Below are 22,862 nucleotides of genomic sequence, written 5' to 3'. Positions count from 1 at the left end.
GAAGAAAGAAGAAAGAAGAAAGAAGAAAGAAGAAAATATTTAAAACCACACTTGGGAGTGCTCTTTCTTTCTGGGCAATACGGGAGTGGCATTGAATTACGGTAATGGTAAGACTACTGCTCTGCTACATAGCAGAGCAGCAAAGTTCCTGCTGCTCCTTGGCAGTGTGGAGCTGAGCTCGGAACGGGGCACGGATCCCTCCAGGGAGCCTGGAGCCAGCCCCTCACAGCCGCGGGATACAGGGAATCAGCCCCACCGCCAGCTGCTGTACTACCAGTGGGGCAATAAAGGGAGCAAAGCAGAAGATTTCCAGGCACGGAGCCCCATCCCTGCATGAAAGAGGAGCCTGCTGTGCTGAGAATCTCCTTCCCAGATGCTCACAGGAGCTGTGCTGCCTTCTGAAGACTGAAGAGGTGGGTGTGGGGCAGACACAGCAGCTTGGGGTCTGCTCTTCCCAGCATCAGCTATCTCCACAGGCTGAGCATTATTTGATAATGATCACAATTATAATCCTCAGAGATGCTCGATGCAACACTCACTTTTCATGTATGTGCTTAGATAATCTGTCCTTTTCTTCCTTGGGATTATTCCTCAACTTGTTCCATCTGGTGGGAAAGAAAATAAGATCCAATTTCATTTTAGTGTACTGAAGTAAAATACCCACAGTGTGGTACCTATCCATCTCCCCCTTCCCCCCTCCTCCCCGCCTGTGAACTGGGAATTTTGGGGCTTCAGGGTTTGAAATGCTTTTTCCTGCAGGAAAGTTCAGTGTGACGGTTTGGAAATGGGACAGTTGTTACTGCTTAAAGTGCGATCTGAGGGACTCATCCCAAAGGACACTTAGAGAGTCCTTCCTCATCTGGGGTTTTACAGCCACAGTCTTAGTGGTGGTTTTTCACCTCTGATTAATATTTGGGATGGAAATTCTATATCCATATGGAGATGTTGGGAAAGGTTTTGCAGCTCCCACTTGCAGCTCTCCTCTCTGTGCCCCCCAGGTCTCGGTTCCCAGGCTAATCCTCATTTTTCCATCTGAGGTACCTTTTCTCCATATTTAGTCAGCAAAGGCTGAGCTTGGCTTCCAGATACCCTGAAATGTTGTGTCACTCACTAGGAGGCTTGCTCCTTGCAACGTCTTCTGCTTGGCTTTGGAGTTGCTTTTCCTTATAGATTTTCAAAATTGTCAGCTCAGCTGGACTAAGATTTTAGAGGGGAAAAGTCTCACTTAATAAAGAAACCTGAGATTAAATTTTGGGCTTCTAAATCTGCTGCACAGTCTGTATTGTCCTGAATTGTGTCCTGCAGGCTTCTGTCTTTCCTAGAACTGGTCTCTACAGGTGAGCTAATAATTAGGATTGATGCCTAGCCCCATAAAGAAGGGAAAATTCAGGCAGGAAAACCCACTTGGATCTCTCAGTTGCTGTTAAACAGTGCTGGGCTGGAAAAGGTTGGTTCCACTGGCTGGAGCCAGCCTGAGGAAAGCACCCTAAAATAGCCTCCTGCTCTATTCATATATGGGAACCCTAGCAGCGAGTGTGGCTTCTGGGAATCGCATTGTTCCTGTTTTTGTCTTCTCCAGGGGGGTGAGGATCTGCAGAGAGCACGAGAGCATGGCCCTATGCGCACGGCAAACTCCACTCTTCCCCTCAGAGCAAGCCAGGAGATGATGTATATGAGCTTTAATTTGCATCCCAGGACCTCAACTGATGAGTGCTCCACATATGGAAAGCTCTGACTGACAGCCTAAACCCTGGATGGGGAGTGATGGCTATCTCAAACAAAATTGCTGAGCAGACACAGCAGCAACCTCCACCCAGTCAGGTTTCTAAGCCATTTTTAAGGCAGAATCAGGACTAACACCAGGCAATTAAAAGCATCAGTGATTTCCTCTCAGGAGAAGCTAAATTGGAGACCCTTTGGAATATTTATTTTCCTTAAATACAGAACCTTCCCCAAAAGACAGAAATTATTTTAACCTGCAGCTCCAGTATTTCTCATCACATAGCCCTGGAAAGTGGGACAAACAGCCTCAGGTTTTTGTAGCCCCACTTGTGCACGCCAAGGAAAATGCAGAATGAGTTAAATTTGACTAGTAACTTGTGAGTATCAACCATGTTGTTCTGGTGAAAGCTTAGGAGCAAAGGTAGGTTTTCTAATATGTTTCTGGATCTTTCTCATTGCTGCCGGTGCTGCAGTTCTAAAACATTCTTCAAAACTCTTTTCCCCAGCAAGGCTAAGCAAATGTTGCCTATAGGACCTTCCTGATCTTGTCACTGTTCCTGCCTGGAAAGGGGGTGAAGTTCAGCAGCCTCACATGGACATTACCAGCCATGGCTTTCCTCCCTGGAAACTCTTCCGAGTGCTCCAACTGCACCCACTCTGTGGAGCCTGTGAACATTTCCAAGGCCATTTTACTGGGTGTTATTCTAGGGGGGCTGATTGTTTTTGGGGTTTTGGGTAATATCCTGGTTATCCTGTCCGTAGCCTGCCACAGACACCTCCAGAGTGTCACCCACTATTACATCATCAACCTGGCTGTAGCTGACCTTCTCCTGACTTCTACCGTCCTGCCCTTCTCAGCTACCATGGAGATTTTGGGTTACTGGGTCTTTGGGAGGATCTTCTGCAACATCTGGGCAGCTGTTGATGTGCTTTGCTGCACTGCTTCCATCATGAGCCTCTGCATCATCTCCATTGACCGATACATCGGGGTGAGCTACCCACTGAGGTACCCCAGCATAGTGACAGAGAGGAGGGGCCTCCTGGCCCTGCTGTGTGTCTGGGCACTGTCCCTGGTCATCTCTATTGGGCCCCTTTTTGGCTGGAAGGAGCCAGCCCCAGAGGATGAGACTATCTGCCAGATCACCGAGGAGCCTGGCTACGTCTTGTTCTCAGCGCTGGGCTCCTTCTACCTCCCCTTGATCATCATCCTGGTGATGTACTGCCGGGTCTATGTGGTGGCCAAAAGGGAAAACAAAGGGCTGACCTCTGGGCTGAAAACAGAGAAATCCCATTCCGAGGAGGTGACCCTCCGCATCCACTGCAAAAACATACGTGGTGCAAGCGGATCTGCACCCAACCCCAAGAGCAAGCACCACTTCTCTGTGCGCCTGCTCAAGTTCTCCAGGGAAAAGAAAGCTGCCAAGACCCTGGGAATAGTTGTGGGATGCTTTGTTCTCTGCTGGCTCCCATTTTTTGTAGTAATGCCTCTTGGTAAGTAGAGCTAACCCCTGTGTGTCTTCCAGCACCTTCTGGGCAGGGAGGGCTGTGCTTGTGGCTGGGTGTGGTAATGCCAATCAGAAAAGCTCTGAGGGAACTATTTTGTACTGCAAAGCTGTCAAAAAAGCAGAACACTCACCACCACAAAGCAGGCACCGTGAAAAAAACGCGAGTCTTAAATTAGACCAAATCTGGTCTCTGGTGAGGAGAAACAAAATTCTGAAAACCAGGGAAGAAATCTTGTACTTTTTCCACATATAAAATTTTCTTTCGTGAACTAGAGCAGATATTTGTGACCATCTCTCCTATAGGAGCAGGATCTTTAGGGGTTTGTGTGTTTATGTTTGCAGCCAGGCAACTTAAACATGTGAAAGGTCATAATATAAATACATTCAGGGTTGAAGTAGCTGTTCACAGATCTCCTGGAGTGCTCAGCATTGATGATTCCCACTCCAAGGAAAAAAATATCCGCTTCCTATCAGGAAATTCATCCTGTGAGATACCATAACTCCAAAAAAAGTTAATCTTTTAATGCAATTTTTCATATGGCCAGTCAGGAGACAGCAGTGAGGGTCCTTCCAACAGATTTTATACTGCTCTGGATTGCAGCTTTTCTGGGAACCCACTGAGCCCACTGGCCAAACAATGGCTCAGCCACCATGCTGTAGGTGAATATTTATTCTCCAGTTGTCATTCCAAAGAGGAGCAAAGCTGGGGATTTGTTCTGCTTTGCTGGAATATAAAGAAGTAATTAGAATTTTAATTAAACTTTGCTCAGTTACCTTTGATGCAGTTGCAGGATGGAAAAGCAGAATACTAATTCCATACCTATAGCTGAGGGTGAGAAACATGGCTCATCACACTGAGTTGGGCTCCGCCATTAAATATTAGGTTTTTCAAACATGGAAACTAAAATCTGTGACTTGCTTGATTTCAGGGCTTTTTTTATGGAAAGGGCTTATGCTGTACAGGAAAAATAAAGTAAGATTTTATGGAAGCTTTAGTTAGTATGACAACAGTATGGACAATACAGAAAAGGTAAAACAGCCTTACCTAAACATGAAAAGAAAGATTTTTTTTTTTAATTCTATTTTTTAAAACTTTAATAAATAACTGTTCTTTTTCAATTAACCTCTACTGGCTTTACCAAGATTTATCAAGACACACAAAAATTTGTTGCTAATGTAAAATAACCCCAAATTCAGAATTTTTTCCACTTGGTCAATACTGGGAAGTGCTGTATTGGAACTGTTTCCTAAGGAGAAGCCCTCCAGGGCCTGGCTCATGCTGGCCAGGATGTCAGCACGTTGGAATGCTGCTTGCCAAGATGACTGAAACATACTCAAAAAGGGTTTGAGAGAATGCATTAAACACACTTTTCATCTGCAAATGTGATTGCCCACATAGAGCTGTTGTTAATTAATTTGCTTTGGATTTAAGAAATCTTCTGGGCTCCAGAATGGCTATGTATCCTCCTTTGATCTCTTGTAAGGAAACTCTGGAGGGTTTTTTCCCCTTTTTTTGGGGAGTTACTGGGCCTTTTTAAAGCATATATTATAGGGCTTTCAAAACCTATTTGCTGCTTTTGTTTAAGGACAAAAAACAGACGAATGGCACTAAAAAAAGTCCTCAAAAAAGCCAAGGACTCATCTTGATGCAGGGCACTTTCAAAAAGATCACAACCACTTTCAGGCCTGAAGCCAGGCCCGGTTGGGATAGTGAAGGGAAGTGATCCTGACAGGGTCTTGGGGTCCTGTCAGGGTCTGACTTTCCAGATGTATAAAATCCTCCTTGTTGAAATCCTGGTGGAGGCTCATAGCATACATGGCTGGGCAACCAGAACTTGACCAGCTCTGTAGCTCTGTGGCCATGGGACAGACCAAAGCATGGTCCCATCAACCAGTTCTGGAGGGATTTGACTGATGTGGAGGTGCCATGCAGGGACATTGTTTATAGATGGACTTGGACGGCTGGACTCAATGATCCAAGAGATCTTTTCCAACCTAAAAGCCTATAATTCCATGATTCCATCAGCCAGACCACTCCCAATGCAGATTGCCCACAAAACAGACTCTCTTAAACTGCTACAGAAACCACTTCAGACAATTGTGCTCATCATTCCATGCAGCACAACTTCCCCAAACCTAGATTAATTTCACTGTGGTCTACAGCACCTTCAAAATTTCCACATCCATTAATGTCCACTCTACCAGCCAAGAGCTGCATCCAAGCAAGAAATGCTAGGTTTACGGAAGTGTATCATAAAGCAGGGTGGAAGCCTTTGAGGTGTAGGTATGGGAAGGGCAAGACGGATGGAAGGATATCAAGAAAGGCACAATATCCATGTTGGCTGATTCTACTGAAAATAACTGGAGAAACAACTGGAGTATCCCTGATATAAGAAATTATTTTAATTGAAACTGGAGTGTAAAGGTACCGGTTGCAGTCTGTGTAAGGAAGGTTTTTTTCTCTTAGTATCTTGGATTAAGTTTCATTCCAAAGCTTCTGTGCAAAATCCTTCAGCCCAATAATCCAACACACCTTCTTCTCACTTAGCTTGAAGTTTGTGGAAAAAACCAGGAAATTATAATCCTGTTGCAGGAAAATAAGTGAGGCCTATATTTGCTTTTCAAAACTTCTGTAACACACAAGGTTGTCAGAGCTTTGGTTTCCACTGGTAGAAGTCAGGCTTTCATTACTGTGAGCAGAACCAAGCAGAGCTGACATCAGTGACAGCTTCAACTGACAGTTCAGTGACCACCAGACAAACACAAAATAACAAAACAGAGACAGGAAAAAGCAGCTTTGAGGCTGTCTGCATCTCTCAGAGAGGGTTACGGAGAACAGCCTGTGCTTATCAGCAGCTCCTGGGCCACGGGGCAGGGGGTTTGTGGGGAGAGGCTCAGATGTGGCTTCATCTGGACAATCAGGGCTTGTTGGGCTCTGGCATTCCCATCACAACCTGCATTTTTGGCTTTTTGTTCTCCTCTTGCAATTTCTAGAAAGGGATATAGGATATATGTAGATAGATAGACAGATGTAGAAAGACTCAGAGCTGGAAGAGCCCAAAAATCAATGAAAGCCCCCAGTGATGGAAAGTTTTCATGTTACAAGTGATAGAACAGACCTTGTCCTGTAACTGGAAGACATTTATATGTTGTTCTGGGAATTCTTCAAAAGGTTTCCTTTCAGCAAGATAAAAGACAGTGCTTGGAGGTTGTTTTGAGGTGAAACATGCACAGAACTGATGGAAGAAAAGGTTGGGGTTGTTGCAAAAACGGTCCTGGCCTGGGTCTAATGATTAATCTTAACAAACTCTCAGAAGAGAACAAGTTTCCAGAGCTTTGCTTGTGGTCTGTTTTCTGTGGATCAACTTGTAGGTGTTGCTTTCCAAAGCTGGAAGAAATAAGAAGGGGAAGTCTGAGCTAGGAGGCCACAGGGGAAAAAATCCTAAACTGTGCAAGGGAGAGGAAGGGCTTTAGCATTTGTCAATCATTCTTGTGATTAAGAAAGCAAAAAAGAGGATCTGCTGGAGGGTGTCTCTGTTTGTGGTCTAGGAGTAAATTAGTCTTGTGAACTGACACAAACACTGTCAAGGGAATCCTCTAATCCTGTCTGCAGATGGTTTCTATTTACTATTTTGTGGTAATTTTTTTTTTTTTAATGGAGTCAAAGAGAACCACTCTACTTTCCTTACATATAAACCAGAAAAATAAAGTGCATTTTTCTGTCTCTGCTGTTGACACAACATGACCTCTCAGAGGGTCACAAGGCTCAGAGTAGCAACACACATCAACACAGACTCCTCACATTAATATTTCAGTGTTCTCTCAGTGAGAGAGAAAAAAAAGATATAAAAGTGGACGAAAACCCCAGAATAAAGCCCCAGCTCTTTCTCTGGATACCAGCTCAGGGAGAGGAAGGATGCTTGCCCTCCTTGAGTCATGGAGCACAAGTGTGTGTGTGAGTTAAACCATTGAGTGGGGAGAATTTGAGCCATGAAGATAAACAGACATGACATTTCCATGGCAAGGGTTTTTTTAGGGTTTTTTTGCTGATCACAAGGGGCATTTTTCATAATCACAGACTGGAAAGGCACTGTTGCTCTGGGCTGGTAATTCAGCTAATGACAAAGATCCCATGGACATCCCTAGGCTAACATTTCTCCACCATTCCCAAATCCTGAAATGTGTCCCAGTGACTGAAAACACAGCAAAGGTGGGGAGGAATCAATATTAAAAACCATTTATACTAAAAACAAAGGAGGGAAGGTCGATTAGCTGTGCTCTGCTTTGAGAGCCACTCCCGTGGCTCTCCCGTGTGTGTCACCTGCCACAGGAGCCTCGTCCCTGTCTCAGAATATCCCTTGTCATGCAGCCACCACCTTCAAGTCCCCAGAGTAAAGGAAGCAGGATTGTCATTTTTCACTCGCTCTCAAATGCCACAGCACAATTCAGGGTTGGGGAGTGATGGAAAGGCCGTGGTGAGTGATCCTCCCACCCCACTGAGCAAATGTCAGGATTTGTCTGCAATTTGGATAATGGGAGAGGTACTTGGCTCTTGCTGAAGGAGATAATTTCTTGTTTCTGACTCCAAGGATTCCAAAATCATGACAGACAACAAACTCATGAGGCAGCCTGAGACTGACCCAGCTTCTCAAACTATTTTTTGGTTTGTTTTTTTTTTTGGTTTTTTTTTTTTAATATTTAAAGGAAAAGTATTATTTTATATTAAATGAATTACTTCAAGAGTGAGGGCTTCAGGACAAATATCAAATATCTCCAAAATGTCAGCAATGGGATCCAGACCCATTCCACTGCAGTAAGAGCTTGGGAACTGGAATTGGAGTGACAATTACATTGATTTGTGAAACAATGTGATTGTTTGGGTTCACACGGGTAACAAAACCTCAGTTTACCTTCCCATGGTTTTTTATCAGCTTTCTAAATCTGCAGCTGCCCACAGCAAATCTGGAAATAGTTGCTTGCTGAGACATTTCCCAGAAATATCATCCATCCTAAGTGGGTACAATATGAAACAGAGCATAAATTAGGTCTGAAATAATCCAAGTCATCAGTGCAGTGTTCCCAGAATGACCCATTCCTGCTGCCTGACCTTTTCACCTCTCACCTGTGCCCAGACACCCTCATGGTGCCGCACAGAGCTGAATTCAGGGGTTTGGGAGGGAAAACAAACTCACTCCTCCTTCTATGTCTGTTTATTATGCATCAGCATCAACCAAGCACAAAGTCCCTCTCTTTTTCCCTCAGGAATAGCCACAATATTCCAGGCCCTGGGGAGGCACAGCTGGAAAGTGCAAGACTTCCTCACATCACTGCTTTTTCTGCACTGGTTTTGTTAATTGGATTGTGCAGAGTCCAGGATCATTTCCTACTGTCCAACGGGTCCTTGATACTATTTTTTATTCCATAAAAAATACTTCCCATAAGGGAACAATGAGAGCATACAGGAGAGGTCATGTGTGTACAGGGGGCAGCTTTCAATGTCTGTGCAACATATATATGTGTGTGTGTGTGTGTGTGTGTATCTTATATATACTTATATATAGTTATTTTTATAAATACACTCTCCAGAGGGTGGATTGAATCATGACCTGAGATGCAGTATAGAACACTTGTCTTAGGGAATAAAGTTTAGCTATAACTCTGGGCTTGGAAACACAAAATGTAGCATGTTTATCAATGTTTGTAGAGCCATGAGAGATTAGGGAGGCTGTGGCACACAGTTAATTTCCTTTGGAATATCATTGCTCCTCTGTGCTTCATCCTCTGGGTCTATATGGCTCTGGAAGAGCTGCTGCCCTCTGGACTGACTGATTCAAGGCAGATCCCAGGACCTGAGTTTTGAGCTGTGTTTCCTGTAACCAGAGCACTCTTCCTGTTCCCAACCTGAAGGGGCTTCAAGAGCTGGAGAGGGACTTGGGACAAGAGAATTACAAAACAAGCGGAAATGGCTTCCCAGTGCCAGAGGGTAGGGTTAGATGGGATATTGGAATTGTTCCCTGGGAGGGTGGGGAGGGTCTGGGAGGGAATTCCCAGAGAAGCTGTGGCTTCCCCAGATCCCTGGCAGTGCCCAAAGGCCAGGATGGACAGGGCTTGGAGCACCCTGGGATAGTGGAAGGTGTACCTGCCATGGCAGGGGGTGGCTCTGGGTAGGATTTAAGGTCCTTTCCAACCCAAACCATTCTGGGATTCTCTATGGACACAACCCTGATCTCCCCCATACACTGAAGCAGCATCACCCCCACCTGACCTCTGTGGTCTGCCTCAGTCACCATATTTAAGTTACACAAAATAAAAAGAGGGGGAAAAAGCAGAAAACCTATACAGAGCTGCAAGATTCAGTAGCAGAGATGGATTTGTAGTAGAGATGGATTTGTAGTAGAGATGGATTTGTAGCAGAGATGGGTTTGTAGCAGACATGGGTTTGTAGCAGACATGGGTTTGTAGCTGAGATGGTTTTTAACACCCCAAAGGGTTCATGGGTCACACAAATATACGGGATCTGATTCCTGTAGTGCTGGCACTGATGATGCAGAGTAAATAACACATGTTTTTACAGTCTGGCAGGTTCCAAAACCCTCTCTGCTGTCCATCAGTGAAATGAAGCATGACATCAGGGCTGGTTTTTAAACAACCCATAATCAGGCAGCTCTTGTGACAAATGACAAAGTCAAATTACAGTTTTGAGAATGAATTAGCACTTACTCACCGGGAGGGATGTGGCAAACTTACCTCTCAGAGCGGAAGAAACTTCCAGCTGACAAACAGGAAAATAAAAGATGCGGGAAGAAAATGCAATCCTGACATTTCCAGGGAAGAGTGATGAAATACGTAATGGCAAAAGATCTCAGGAGGCTCACAGTACATTTTATTTTATTTACTTTTACAAAAAGCAATTGTATTGTGCTACTGACACTTGAGTCTCCTCAACCTTTGGAAAACAAAGCAGGAATTGCAGTGTCATTTACTCAATCCATGATTCAAAATGCATTAAAACACCACTTGAAGCTTTTTTTACTGTTCCTCCAGCACAGACTGCAGGGGGACAGCGTAAGGTGATGCCTTTAGACTTTAATCAGGTTTGCTACGACTTACAACTTAATTCCTGACAGTGTGCAAAAGAAGATATTAAGGCCAGTGAACAGCATAGAGAATTAATTTCAAGGGTGAAAACTTAATATATTAGCTGCTGTTCACCGCCCAACTCTCCTATAGGACACCTGGATGGCACCTGTGATTCCACCTGGTCTGGAGTGAGAGGACTAGAAAAATTTGCTCTGAGAATTAGGTGCAAAAATTCTGCTTTCTCAGCCCTGGTTGGTGGTGTCCAGGTGTCCAAACTTTAACTGACATGAACTGGCAGTCACCAAATGGCCAAGGATTGAATGGAAATGCTCATCCCAGCTCCACCGGCTTTCCCTGTGCTTACTGTTCTGTAGGGAACGTGTACCACACACCCTAAAAAAGAGATAGTTCACTACTCTTGTTTAATCTCATTATTAATTATGGTCATTGTTTTTAAAAAAAAACCACAAAATCTTTGCTTTATTTCTCCTTTGAGTTCATCTGACCTGAGCTGTCCATTCTGAGAGCTCAGCACTGAACAAACTACTTTGTTACCAGGTTTGAAAATGCCTCCTGCTCATTACCAGATCCATCAGCCGCTGAGACTGATCACAACAACATCAGTGAATATTAAAGGTTTGCAAGAAAGGGACACGTTCTTAGGATTCTGTGGGGAGGAACATCATTCCTCAAGGATTTGGAAAATAAGATATTTTCCCCCTATTCCTAGATACTCGGGTAGCCAACAGGAAAGATTAGGGAATATTTCTGAGCTACAGAGGTAACTGTGTGGCTGCAATAGAAGGACAGATATTTCGGTGGCCCCTGAGTGTCAAACACACCCTACAGGGAGGCCGGAGGGGGAGTTTTTACCAGGGCACGCACTGATAACACAGGGGGGAATGGCTTTGAGGTGAAGGAGGGTACACTTGGATTAGATATTGGGAAGAAATTCCTCCCTGTGAGGGTGGTGAGGGACTGGGATGGATTTCCCACAGAAGCTGTGGCTGCTGCATCCCTGGAAGTGTCTATGGGTAGGCTGGAGCACCCTGGCGTAGTGGAAGATGTCCCTGCCCATGGCAGAGGGTTGGAATTAGATGACTTTTCATTTCTCTTCCAATCCAAACCGTTCCATGATTATCTGAAAGTCAGTGTTTAGTGAGATCTGTAGATAGCAAATTCTCTGTGCTGTTAAAGCTCCTTCATTTTCTTTCACTGTGTTATTCCAAGGCAACAACGAGTGTCTCCACTGATGAACCAAAAAAGGCTACATTAATAAATTAACATGCAGATCCCACCCCAAAAAAAGAGCAAGGGACAGACTCTGACACTGGCTGTTTTCTATTTTTATCAGACTTTGGCACAGCCATTGCATTCCATCTGGAGAGAGCGGGGAGTTGCAGCAAACAGGAATTGTTATTGTTTACCCATTTTTACACTTGACCTCACACAGCTGATTCCCTAAACCAGGATTTGGTTCACTTTTTCTCTCACCACAAAATGGGAAAGCAGCAGATACACCTCATTTAAATGAGGAAACAAACAAAAAAATTGAGCATGATTTGGGCATTTAGAAGCCTTTCGTTATTTTTCATCTGCCAATGACTTCAGCCAGAAAGTTATTTGAGAATGTTATTTAGTTGTTTTTCACTAAAGGAGAGAAGCCTTAATTTGCTGAGAAAAAATTTAGGTTGTGTTTATGTGTGCTTGCTTATGCTTCACTGCAAAACAGCATTTGTTTTCTTTAGCAAAACCTTTTTGGTCTTAAAATCTAGTTGACATTGAAAGTAATAATGAAACTGCTCTACCTGGTCCAGCTTGGAGCAACCAGAAGCTACCATGGAGGCAGTGAGACCCATGCTTTGTGCCCATGTCATATCTGAGGTTGCAATCAAAGGTTCAGCTGCCCCAGTACAGAGACAGAGCTCCTGTGGCATGTTCTGCACTGCCTGGGGAAGAGACAGCTTTGGGAAAAGTTTAGTGCCCCTAAAGAGGCTCCAAGAGAGCTGGAGAGGGACTTGGAACAAGGCCTGGAGGGACAGGACAAGGAGAATGGCTGCAAACTGACAGAGGGCAGGGGTGGAGGGGATATTGGGAAGGAATTTCTCTCTGTGAGGGTGGAGAGGGGCTGGGACATAATTCCTAGAGCAGCTGTGGCTGCCCCTGGATCTCTGGAAGTGTCCAAGGCAGGCTGGACAGGCCTTGGAGCACCCTGGGATAGTGGATGGTGTTCCTACCCATGGCAGGGGGTGGCACTGGATGGGTTTTAAGGTCTCTCCCAACCCAAACCATCCTGTGATGATCCTGACTTGGTGTCACTTCTCTGCTGCTGTAGCACACACACACCACCTGGTCTGAGGTCAGAGACTCCTGCAAGGCTTCTCGCCCTGCCCCGTGTCCTGTCCCCTCCCTGGCAGCAGTGTCCCTGGGCCATGGGTTCTGCTCAGGGTGCAGAAGCTGCTGCCACCACAAGATCACTCCACATTTCCCTGCAGATCCCGTGCTCAGCAGGATGAGCAGGTTATTAATCACCCTGCAGCAGGAGTGCCTCTGGCCCAGGCAGGATTTTGATGCATTCCCACACAGGCAAAACCACCCTAAGAATTGCTGTGGCCACTTGAAAGCATTTGCTGCAAGTGCTGCAGCTTTGTTTGACAAAGACTGAGGAAAAAGGTTCGAGCAGTTGAGCAGCTCTCAGATTTCAATCAGAACATCCTCAGAGGGCATTATCAGTTTTCCTCGGCCAGGAGAGGTCCAGGGAACAGATCAATCCCTGTAAAGCTTAGGAGCTGCTCCCAGATATGGTTAAACTGCAGAGGATGATGGATGCATCGATGCCTGAACCTTCCACAGTATTTCTTTCCACATGCTTACAGTTTTTCCAGGGGAAACATGAAGACAAGAATTTGTCAGAGCTAAAAGTCCTGCTAATTATAAATTTGAGTATAAATTCCAAAACAAGTCAATTTTGCTTCTGGGATTTTTTGGGTTTTTTTAATAAAACCAAAGATTTGGCATCAGGAAAAACATTTGCAAGATTTTAAATCAGCAGATAACTCATCATTCTATAGAAAAAGAAATGTCAAAGTATTTTCTTTACTAAGGAAGTAGCAAAGAAAGTTCTTGCTCTTTGAATCATCTTTGGAAGGTAACATTGCAAGTACGTGTCAGAATATGTGTGTATATAAATAAATTTTTTTAAAAATTAAAATTAAAAAATATATACACACATCTCATGGCTGCCTATGAGAACCTTCCCAGTGTTCCTTGATATGAGAAGGAAACTTTCCTTTAATTTCTCTCAAATTTAGATGCATTCCATGAGGCAGGGTATGGATAGTTAGATTTTCTGAAGGTTTCAGGGAATATCAGTACCCAAAACTTCATAATTTCAAAGACTTTTAGCTGTAACACAGTCAACTCTAACCCCTTTTTTCTCTAACCCTTCTGAAATGGTGGGATTTTCTTGCCATCTGAAGCCCCTTATGATGACCTCCAAGATATTGCTGTCATTTAGGTAATTAATCTTGAATTAGGAGTCCCTAAGGAAGAAATTTTCCTCTATCCCTGGAATCAGCCCTCTGGCTGCCCCTTTAGCTATAAATGGTGTCATGGTTTGACCCGGAAGTAAGGGTTTGGGAAGTTATGGTCAAACCAATCAGTGGCCAAATTTCAGATTGGCACCTGGTGTGGCCACTGGGGACTTGGATACGCCTCTGAGAACACACAGGGGTTAAAAGCAGAGCACTCGCAGAGAGACTTCCTCTTTGGAGTCCGGCAGGTGAGCAGACCAGACCTCTCCCAAGTTAGAGCCTGCTTTGTTCTGTTCCCGGGTCACATCTCACAGTAACCATTTTTGGGGAATAAACCTCTCATGGGGGCACTGGCACTGTGCCAGTGTCAATCCATGACAAATGGGAATATAATTCTTGTAATTATAAAATAGCTCTCTTGACTTATTTCTGATGGAACATCCATGCAATTGCATGACACCACAGATCCTGAAACACTTGTTCCTGCAGGAATTGTGTTTCCAATCATAATTTTTTCAAGACGGAACAGAATCCTATTTATTTTTTCCAGTGTTTTAGTTTCTTTGGTTACCTGCAATTCCTCACTGCCTCTGCCCTAACACTCTGCGTATTTTCCATTTTAGGCTCTTTCTTTCCTGCAATCAAACCCCCGGACACACTTTTTAAAATAACATTTTGGCTGGGTTATTTAAACAGCTGCATCAACCCCATCATCTATCCATGCTCAAGTCAAGAGTTCAAGAAAGCGTTCCATAACGTCCTGAGAGCTCAGTGCCTCCTGAGGAAGCAGCCAGCAATGAAGCAAACCCCCAGCTTCAACCTCAACCATCCTGCAGGCCAGAGCATGGAGAGTGGCAAAGGGGTGGTCCGGATCCCCGTGGGATCAGGAGAAACTTTCTACAAGATTTCCAAGTCAGACGGGGTCTGCGAGTGGAAGATCTTCTCCGCCGTGCAGGGCGTGCCCACCAAAAATGCCGTTTCCAAAGACTGCACAGGTGCCAAAGCCAAGAGCAAAGGGTTCCTGCAGGAATGCTGCTGTGCAGGCACTTCAGGGAGTCTCGTCCATGAGAACTGCAAAGTGCCGACCATTAAAATCCACTCAATCTCCCTGAGCGAGAGTGGGGAGGATGTATAACCGGCTGGGTGCACCAGGTTGGCAGCTTGGGGGCCTCATGGGATGTCACTCTTTTTATGGGGAAGTAGGAATAGGCATGACAGTTGAAAGGATCCAGGTATGAACAAGTGAAACAGGGCCAAATCTTTAGAGGAAGGATGTCTGTGAGTGCTGGGTGCATGAATGGAGCCCCTCAAAGATAGTGCATGGCTTCAGTGGATGTTATTCTGAGAGTCCAGCATCTGCCAGGTGTTTCCATGGCATTTAAAAGCATTATCCCTTTATTCTCCTCCTTTCAAGTTCACACTGCTCTCATTTAGGGGCAGTGGAGGAGAAAGTGAGAACCACAAAGACCCTGTGCTGATTTCAGCCTTGACACTCTGTGGCAGCTCCACCTTCAGAGCCATTTTGTGATTCCACCCCTCCCCATAAAGCCAAACCTCACCTGTGGATTTCAGTCAACTCCATTGACAAGGAAAACTTGATCCAAGTGACTGCACTCCACTAAGCTTCAGAGACCAAGGAGAACTTTTCCTTTTTGTACAATCATCCTCCCTAATCTCCACACCACACCAAACGAAAATTTGCATGTGTACTTGGTTTGTTCAGGTGATCCCTGCGCCTCGATGCAGGTCTAATAAAACTCAGAACTAGGTAAGTCCTTATCAAACAAGGCTCAAAGAACTCACTTGCATTCATCCTTTTGTTTTTCATCTTCTGAGTCCATCAGTAACCTGCTGAAAGGCTCAGTAGTTCTTTGCTTGGGTTCTCAATAGCCAGATCAGTGCCACAGTCACTGGAAAAACTACAGATCTTTCCTGTCTCCCTGCCCAGTGTTTTGCTGCCTTCTTTTTCCCGACTCCTTCAAGTCGGGAAGTGACCAAGTGCTCAAAGCTTTCTGTGAGATCCTGGTACTCTGGAGTCAGGAATTTTCTCCTTGTTCTAAGCAGGGGGAGTTAAACATGTTAAAAGGCTTAAGGATGTCCATCCCCATGAGAAAGGGCCATCCCTTGGGAATTTGGGAGCAAAGAATTTGGAAGCATGTTATATTTTAATACAGCTAATCCAAATAAATAAATAAATGAGATGGCCAGCATCTGGAAGAAATAGTGGGAGGAATTCTCTGTACAATATTAGAAATAAGCCGCTCTTGACATAACTCCTCCTGAGCCTGCCAAATAAGAATTCAGCTCCTTGAAACAACACACGAGCCCCTGCTCTTGTCTGTGTCAGCTGCTGTGCTGAAGATCCACTGCCTTGAAAAGGGAAACGGCTCAAGATAAGGGTCATTATCACAGGACAGGGTCTTGAAACAACACCTTGCTGGTGTTCATGAGAAATCATTGCTTATTTATCTCTCGCTCAGTATTAAGTCCCCAATGTCAGGAGGATTTGTCTCCTGTGTCTTTTATTTATGCACTCACAGAACACAAATCTGTTGCATGATCCCAGTTTTAGCTCAAATAAGAAATCCACCTCACACTTAAGGTTCTTCAGGCCTAGAATTTGAAGCTAGAAGTGTGGAATTACCATGTAAGAAAATATTCTCATGGTGCTCAAGCCAAGAGCAGAAGGACACAAGCTGGAAATCTCATAAGAAAGTCACGTGAGACTCATGGCCAAGGTTCCCAGTCTCACAGGGTTCAAATATGTGGGACATGTATTTGGACAAAACCTGAATTTTGAAACATTTTCAAAAAACACTTCTTAAATTGAGCAGGACTGGCAAGATTTAAAGTCTTCACTGCACACTCTTGGTGCCCAATCCTGTCTTATTCTACAACCAATACTTGTTTTATGACCAATAAGACCCTTTTTGCCATATCTTCTTTGGAGTTGGGAGATTTACACAGGGTTGCTGCAGTAATTTCAGATTTATTGAGGTTTCACAGTGTCAGGCAAAGAGTTATTGTGGAGCTACACATGGAGGCTTCCACAACTGGATTAATTAAACTCCAGAGCAATTCTGATGCAGCAATATAATCTGACCCTGTAAGTTGAAGATAAATAAGTCAACCTACTGCTGGCAGTGTCAGGATGGACATGGATGTAGCACGGTTCTCCTGCGTGGCAGAGACAGAGGTTGGAATAATGAAGTTTTGGTCTCATCTTCATCCTTTTTTTTTTTGTCCTCAAACAGATTCTAAAGAATGTCGCTGTGTCCAGTGACTCTGAAAAGCTCCTAGTCCTCAGCATCAGGTGAGCCTGGTCCCGGCCACACCTCTGCTGCTGCCAGGTTTGCCAGCAACAACAAACACATAATTTGTTTGGCTCCCTCAGAGAATTTCTGCAGGAAAACTGCCCTGTTCCCTTGTTGCAAGAAGGGTCATTGGCACTTGTCATTTTGGTGGGTATTTGGACTGAGAAGTCGCAAAAACCATAGAAGGAGATCTAGGAAACAGAAGAAAAAAAAGGAGTGCAGATTCAAGCAGCCCATATTTTCCTGTTATTTAAAGTGAATTTGGCACTGGTGAAAGAGCTGCAGTCACAGAGGCTGAATGTATCTGTCTGTCTAAAAGCATGAACAGAACAAGAGGTTTTCCCAGAGGCTGGACATCAATCATCACTTGTAAAACCTTCCCAGCATAAGGATTCTGTCTTGTGAGACCTTGCAGGAGCACAGAGCAGAGAGCAGAGTGGCCAGATGGAAAGTGAGCACAGTGGAGTGCCAGGAGTTCCCCTCAAAACCACATCCAGTGATCTACACTGACCTGACAGTGATGTCTCCTGCCTGAAACCTCCAAGGGATGGCTCTGACATCCCACCATCCTCTCGGGTCAGGGTTTTCTCTTTGGAGTGACAGCCAAGATTTCCATGTTGGGTGGAGCACAGTCTGTGCTGCACAGGGTTGATAGCTGGAGCATCACAGAGATGATCCTAATTTGCACAGGCTGAGGTGAAGGAGATCACTAACCCCTCTTCATCCCAGGGTAGCGAAAGTCCAGTTTCCACAGTCAATTCAGACATACTCTCTGCTGTTTTTGAGGCTTCGTGTACTTTGCAAGATTTTTAAAATCCAAAATATTTAAGTTCTGCCCACTATCCAAATAAATGTCTTCTCATTTTTATATTCTTTATTTCTCTCTGCCAACTCCAAGGATAAATTGTGCGTTGTGTAAAAGAATATTCTCCTTTGCCAGGCCTTAATGTACTGGAAATCCATAGCACTGAAAAGAAGAAAGATTAAGGCAGGAATATATCTTGCTTCTCTACTTGGAGTAAGCAAATGGATTTCACAAAGATTCTTTTAAAAATTTCCCTGCCTGACTTTTTCAATGTTCTGAAAGGCAACACTGACAGGCTGCAACAACTTGTACTGATTGAAGTCAGTTAAAAAAGATCTTACTGCTTTGCTGAAGCGGAAGTGCCCATTTCTAGGTGTGCCTGTTGGCCTTGAGCTACTGTTGCTCATGGCTCATTGGGGTTTTATTAGGCACTACATTTTAAAATAAAGCTACTGAGGCACAGAGCAACTCAGTGATTCATCCAGCAAGGTTTCAGTTGTCCCAGGCTGAATTCATACTGGGTAATTAACTCCACATCCTACCCAGAGATACCTTGACCCTCTTTCCTGTCTTAATGTGGTTTGGATAAGCAAGACAATGTTGAAAACGAACTCAAGGAGACAGGGTGTTGGCACCAATTTTTCCTGGATGATCTCTTCTGACAGCAGAGCCAAAGAGAAAAGCCAGTTGGTATTCAAAGTGTTGCACTTAGCTGCAGGCAAATTTGGGACCTGCACCAGTGTTATCCTTTGCCAGAAAAAATCCAACAGGTCATGAGACAGCTGCTCTCACAGCAGCATCTGCTTTCTGCCTGCACCTCTCACACACTCAAATATTTGTGAAGGTATTTCATATATGACAGTGCTACAAAAACCACAAGACACTACAGAGGTAGCCTGTGGTGCTTTAAAATACAGATCTTCCCCCCAGCTTGACAGATGTAATTGAATCTCTGATTTCCCAGGAGGAGATGGAGAATTTGTCTCAAGGATTGGAGTGAAATGTCATTCCTTCTCTGCAGAGCACACTGCATATTTCTCATGCTGACAGAGAAGGAGAAAATAGCAAATGTGAGCTAAGGGGAAATGAATTGCTGAGGAGGAGAGCTATGGACGGCTACAATCACGTGAGAAATAACACATCTGTCAGTCCCACAATAGGCTCAAGGCTCCACTTAATGAACATTTCTCTCTCAGTGCAACACTGGGCTCAAACCCAGGATGAGTAACAGCCTCTCCTTTATCATCATGGTAACATCAAGGTCTTTTTCAGAGTCAAAAACCTCCTCATGTTAATAGTGAAAATAAACATGATTTTACAGCTCAACATCTCATCCAAAGAGTGAGACTTTCTTGCATTAATCCAAATTTCTATCAGGTGCCAAAATTCAGCTCTAGTAAACTGTTTTCTGAAGCAGGAAAACACAAACCTGCCTAGCATTTCAGCATATTTCCACTTTCAAAGCAAGTCCACTCAGCCAATGATGGAAAACCTCCCTGAATTTCACTGAATACTCAATTCTTCCTGACAGTACGACTGTGGGAATTGTATACAAGCTGATTTGGGTTGGTTTTTTGTGGTTTTTTTGTTTGGTTGGTTTTTGGTTTTGGTTTTGTTTTTGTGGGGTGTTTTTTTTTGGTGTTTTTTTGGTTTTTTTTTTTTTTTTGCTTTGCCAGTCTTTGATAGCAAAAAAATGGTTTTGGCTTTTTTTTTTTCTTCTGCCTGCAGCAGATTTTTGCCTGCATGTTGTACAAGTTTGGCTGGTTTTAAAAGATTTCTCCTGAAACAGGCACTTCATTTTCCGAATGTGGGATTCCTGTGTCATTGAATTTTCTATGTGCTGTTTTCCAGCTTTATCATGTTTGAACAGTTCATGCTGGTCATTTCCCTGAACAAAATACTGAATGTATATGAAATCTTGCTAAGGTGAACAAATAAATTATTGGAGGGAATGTGTACTTTGGGATATGTGAGCTGTAAGTCTGATTGGTTGGTTTTTTGCTCCAAATTATTCATACAGATTTGTCTTCTCCCTTTCAACAAACATTTCAGATAGAGGATCAGGTAGAGATTCTTCCCAATACTTCTGATCTTAGTGGGGTTTAGTAGGAGCAAGGTGCAAAGTGAATAAAAGAATTAAACTTATATTTCTACTGTAAAAAGTTGAAGTTCTTAAAAAAACTTTGAACAATTTCATTTGGACCCCAGGTCCTTACTCTGCTCTTTCAGTTTGCTTACAGTAAAACATCAGGTCCCAGATGAAATCCAGCTCATTTTGCTGTATTCCTTATAAACAAACACCAGCAGAACAATCCTTGTCCACCCAAGAATGTAAATGGAAAAGACAAGTGCTGAGTTATTATTTCCTGATTTATAAAGGGAGAACTGAGACACAGGGAAGGAAAAGACAGATTTCAAAAACAGCTGATGCACCAGGAACCTTGAAAGCCCTGACTGTGGTTGCCTTTAGTGAAAACCTGGGAAATTTCATCCAGGGAAACTCTGGAGAAAACTTTAAATGGAAGAAAAAACAAACCAAAATCAAACCTCAGTTGTCCTCCTGCTTCTTCCATATGTCTGTTCTCTTTCTGGATTAAAATGTGCATTTATCCTGAATAATTTCATGCTGCAGTAGAGTCTGGGAGCTTCAGCAAAGGACCAGGATTTGGTCTTTAATAGACACAGACCTTGCTCTAAAAAATTCCCTCATGAACTTACAGGCCACAAAACCCGTTGCAACTCTAAGGAATAATTTGGAGTGTCAGAATGCCCTTGTGACCACCAGATTTGCTGTCAGATAAAATAAGATTTTTTTAAATAAAAATATGCATCAGTCTTGGTAATGTGGCTGTAGGTCCTTCCTTGTATCCCAGGTCACCCTTCCTTGCTGGATCCTGCCAGGTGAGGAGAGGAAGGAGTCACATTTTCTGGCATTTTGGATAAGGATTCTTATTTCCTAACAGGGTAGTGAATTTTTGACCTTACATAAGTCACCACTTCTTCAGTGTCCAAACTTTCCTTCTGTGCAATGGGTGTGATTTATCCCAGCTGGCCCAGGAATGCTGAGTCTCATAAAACACCATCAATGATTTTGAAAAACTGACATATGTCAGGAAGAAAAATAAAACATCTTGGTGTATTTGTTTAGTTTCACTACAAGGACATGAATTAATCAAATTCTGCTTGTGCTTTTTTGCCATTGATTTACCCCTTTCTGGCTCCTCAGATTTCTTTGGTACTTTGCCCACCCATGGGGCAGCTGGTGATGATGGCACTGCTTCATTTCCCAGACAAATTCTGCTCTCAAGTCTATTGGACAATTGAGAGTTTTTCATCAAGATTCCGACCTCAAGAGAAATTCTATGACAGTTATAATAATGGCCCCTGCAAGATAAAAATCTTATCTTTTGTTTTGCTAGTCTAGCTGCAGGCAAAGGTCAAAGCAGCCGGGAGTTTTATTGAGATTCAAACACTTCTATCAACACAAGTGACACCGTGCTGGCAATTACAGGACAAGTAAACACCCAGTTTTTCATTCAGCTGCTTATTGGCCTAATGCTGTTGAGGTTTTTGCAGTAAATTTCTGTTGAAACTGGATTTGTTTAAACCTACTGATTCATATAATGAATTACCAGACAATTACCAGACCCTGATCAGGAGCTGTAGAAATGTCAGAGTAACTGTGGAAATATCTTGATTTTTTTTTTTTTTTCTCCCTGATACCAACATTAATACCAAGATTCCCCAGTTTTAGCCTGGGAATGCAGCTGATCTTTTGTATGAAACAAATGGATTTGCAGCAGCTTCATGGATAGGCTAACAGCGATGTGGCACTGCTAGTTTGGTTTCTCACTATAATGATCAGCTCCATCGGGGACAGATTCCAGATACAATTACAAATGCTCCTTTAATCTAATAATCCATCTCCCAAAGCAAGGAGAACCTGCACAATCTGCATCAGGGAGATGGGTAAGAAATTCTGCATAAACATTTCTAAGTGTTTAATTGAAATCATGAAAAGAGAGGAGTGGGATTTGATTTCAGCTGAGGATCATTCCCAAATACACTTCTACACCCCATCATTTAGCTTTTACAGTTGGTTATAACTGAAGTGCTCTGTTATGTTTTCAGGAGAACAAGTATATGATGGATTGAAGCTTTCTGGGTATGTTTTCTTTTTCTTTGGCATTTTCTTCCTGACATATTTTGGCAAAATAGAGAAAGGGGGGAAAAAAATCCAGGAAAAAAATTAATGCCTCCCATAACGAAAAGAATGAAGGGCTGATTCTGTTTCCCCTCAACCCAATTAAAAATACGTATTGAAACAGATCCAGCATTCCTTATCCATATTGAGCAGTCAGTCACAAGGAGCCCCAGGACAGTTTGCTGTGGAATTACCTCTGGCTCCTCAACATGAAGCTGGAGAATTCCTCATTAATACAAACACAATCTCAAAAAAACTATTACCAGCAATTAGGAAACCATTTCTGTGGTAAAGTAGACAGAGTGAAGGCAACTCAGCATCACATTATCCTTTGTGTGCAAACCCAGACCCCATCTAAGCTTAGCCCAGAGTCCCTGTTCCGTGTCTGAAGACATTTGCATAGCTGAGACTGGAAAAACTGGGGGCAAAAATATAGCCTGCAAGGAGTAGGACTCTCTCAGTTGACCCAAAGGGTTATTTTAGAAAAGGGAGTTCTGTATGAGATTCATTTTCACGCAGAAAAACCTACCCTGAACTTGTTGACTGTGAGCATACACCTGATGATGCACATTCCTAACATGTTCTTTCACTCCTTCAAAGCAAAGGGAAGAGGATGTTGGAGGGCTTCATTAAATATCTCATTTGCTGATTGTTTCCTCTCCATAGACAACCCTAATCTCACATTTGCCCATGGCTCTG

The 22,862-nt window shown here is 43.5% G+C and overlaps 1 protein-coding gene across 2 annotated transcripts; it reads left to right on the top strand.

Annotated features, from left to right (window-relative positions):
• The first annotated feature begins 2,330 nt into the window (after nt 1-2,330).
• ADRA1A (adrenoceptor alpha 1A) lies at nt 2,331-17,370 on the top strand. Of its 2 annotated transcripts, XM_041475566.1 has the most exons (3): nt 2,331-3,213; nt 14,464-14,992; nt 17,095-17,370. In XM_041475566.1, the coding sequence occupies exons 1-2, from the start codon at nt 2,331-2,333 to the stop codon at nt 14,973-14,975; spliced, it is 1,395 nt and encodes a 464-aa protein (XP_041331500.1). In that variant the 3' UTR covers nt 14,976-14,992; nt 17,095-17,370. The 2 variants fall into 2 exon arrangements, with proteins under 2 accessions (XP_041331500.1, XP_041331499.1); XM_041475565.1 differs by lacking the exon at nt 17,095-17,370 and having other exon boundaries at nt 14,464-15,513.
• Nucleotides 17,371-22,862: the final 5,492 nt, after the last annotated feature.

Source organism: Pyrgilauda ruficollis, unplaced genomic scaffold (genome assembly GCF_017590135.1).
Source record: "Pyrgilauda ruficollis isolate IOZ18807 unplaced genomic scaffold, ASM1759013v1 scaffold352, whole genome shotgun sequence".
In the NCBI taxonomy this organism is placed as follows: Eukaryota; Metazoa; Chordata; class Aves; order Passeriformes; family Passeridae; genus Pyrgilauda; species Pyrgilauda ruficollis.
This window is presented reverse-complemented; position numbering and strand designations above follow the sequence as displayed.

Excerpts from the sequence above, each read along its gene's own strand:
- ADRA1A (XM_041475566.1), top strand. The coding sequence starts at position 2,331 with ATGGCTTTCCTCCCTGGAAACTCTTCCGAGTGCTCCAACTGCACCCAC. Across the intron at positions 3,214-14,463 it reads TTTTGTAGTAATGCCTCTTG|GCTCTTTCTTTCCTGCAATC; the intron begins GTAAGTAGAGCT and ends TTTCCATTTTAG.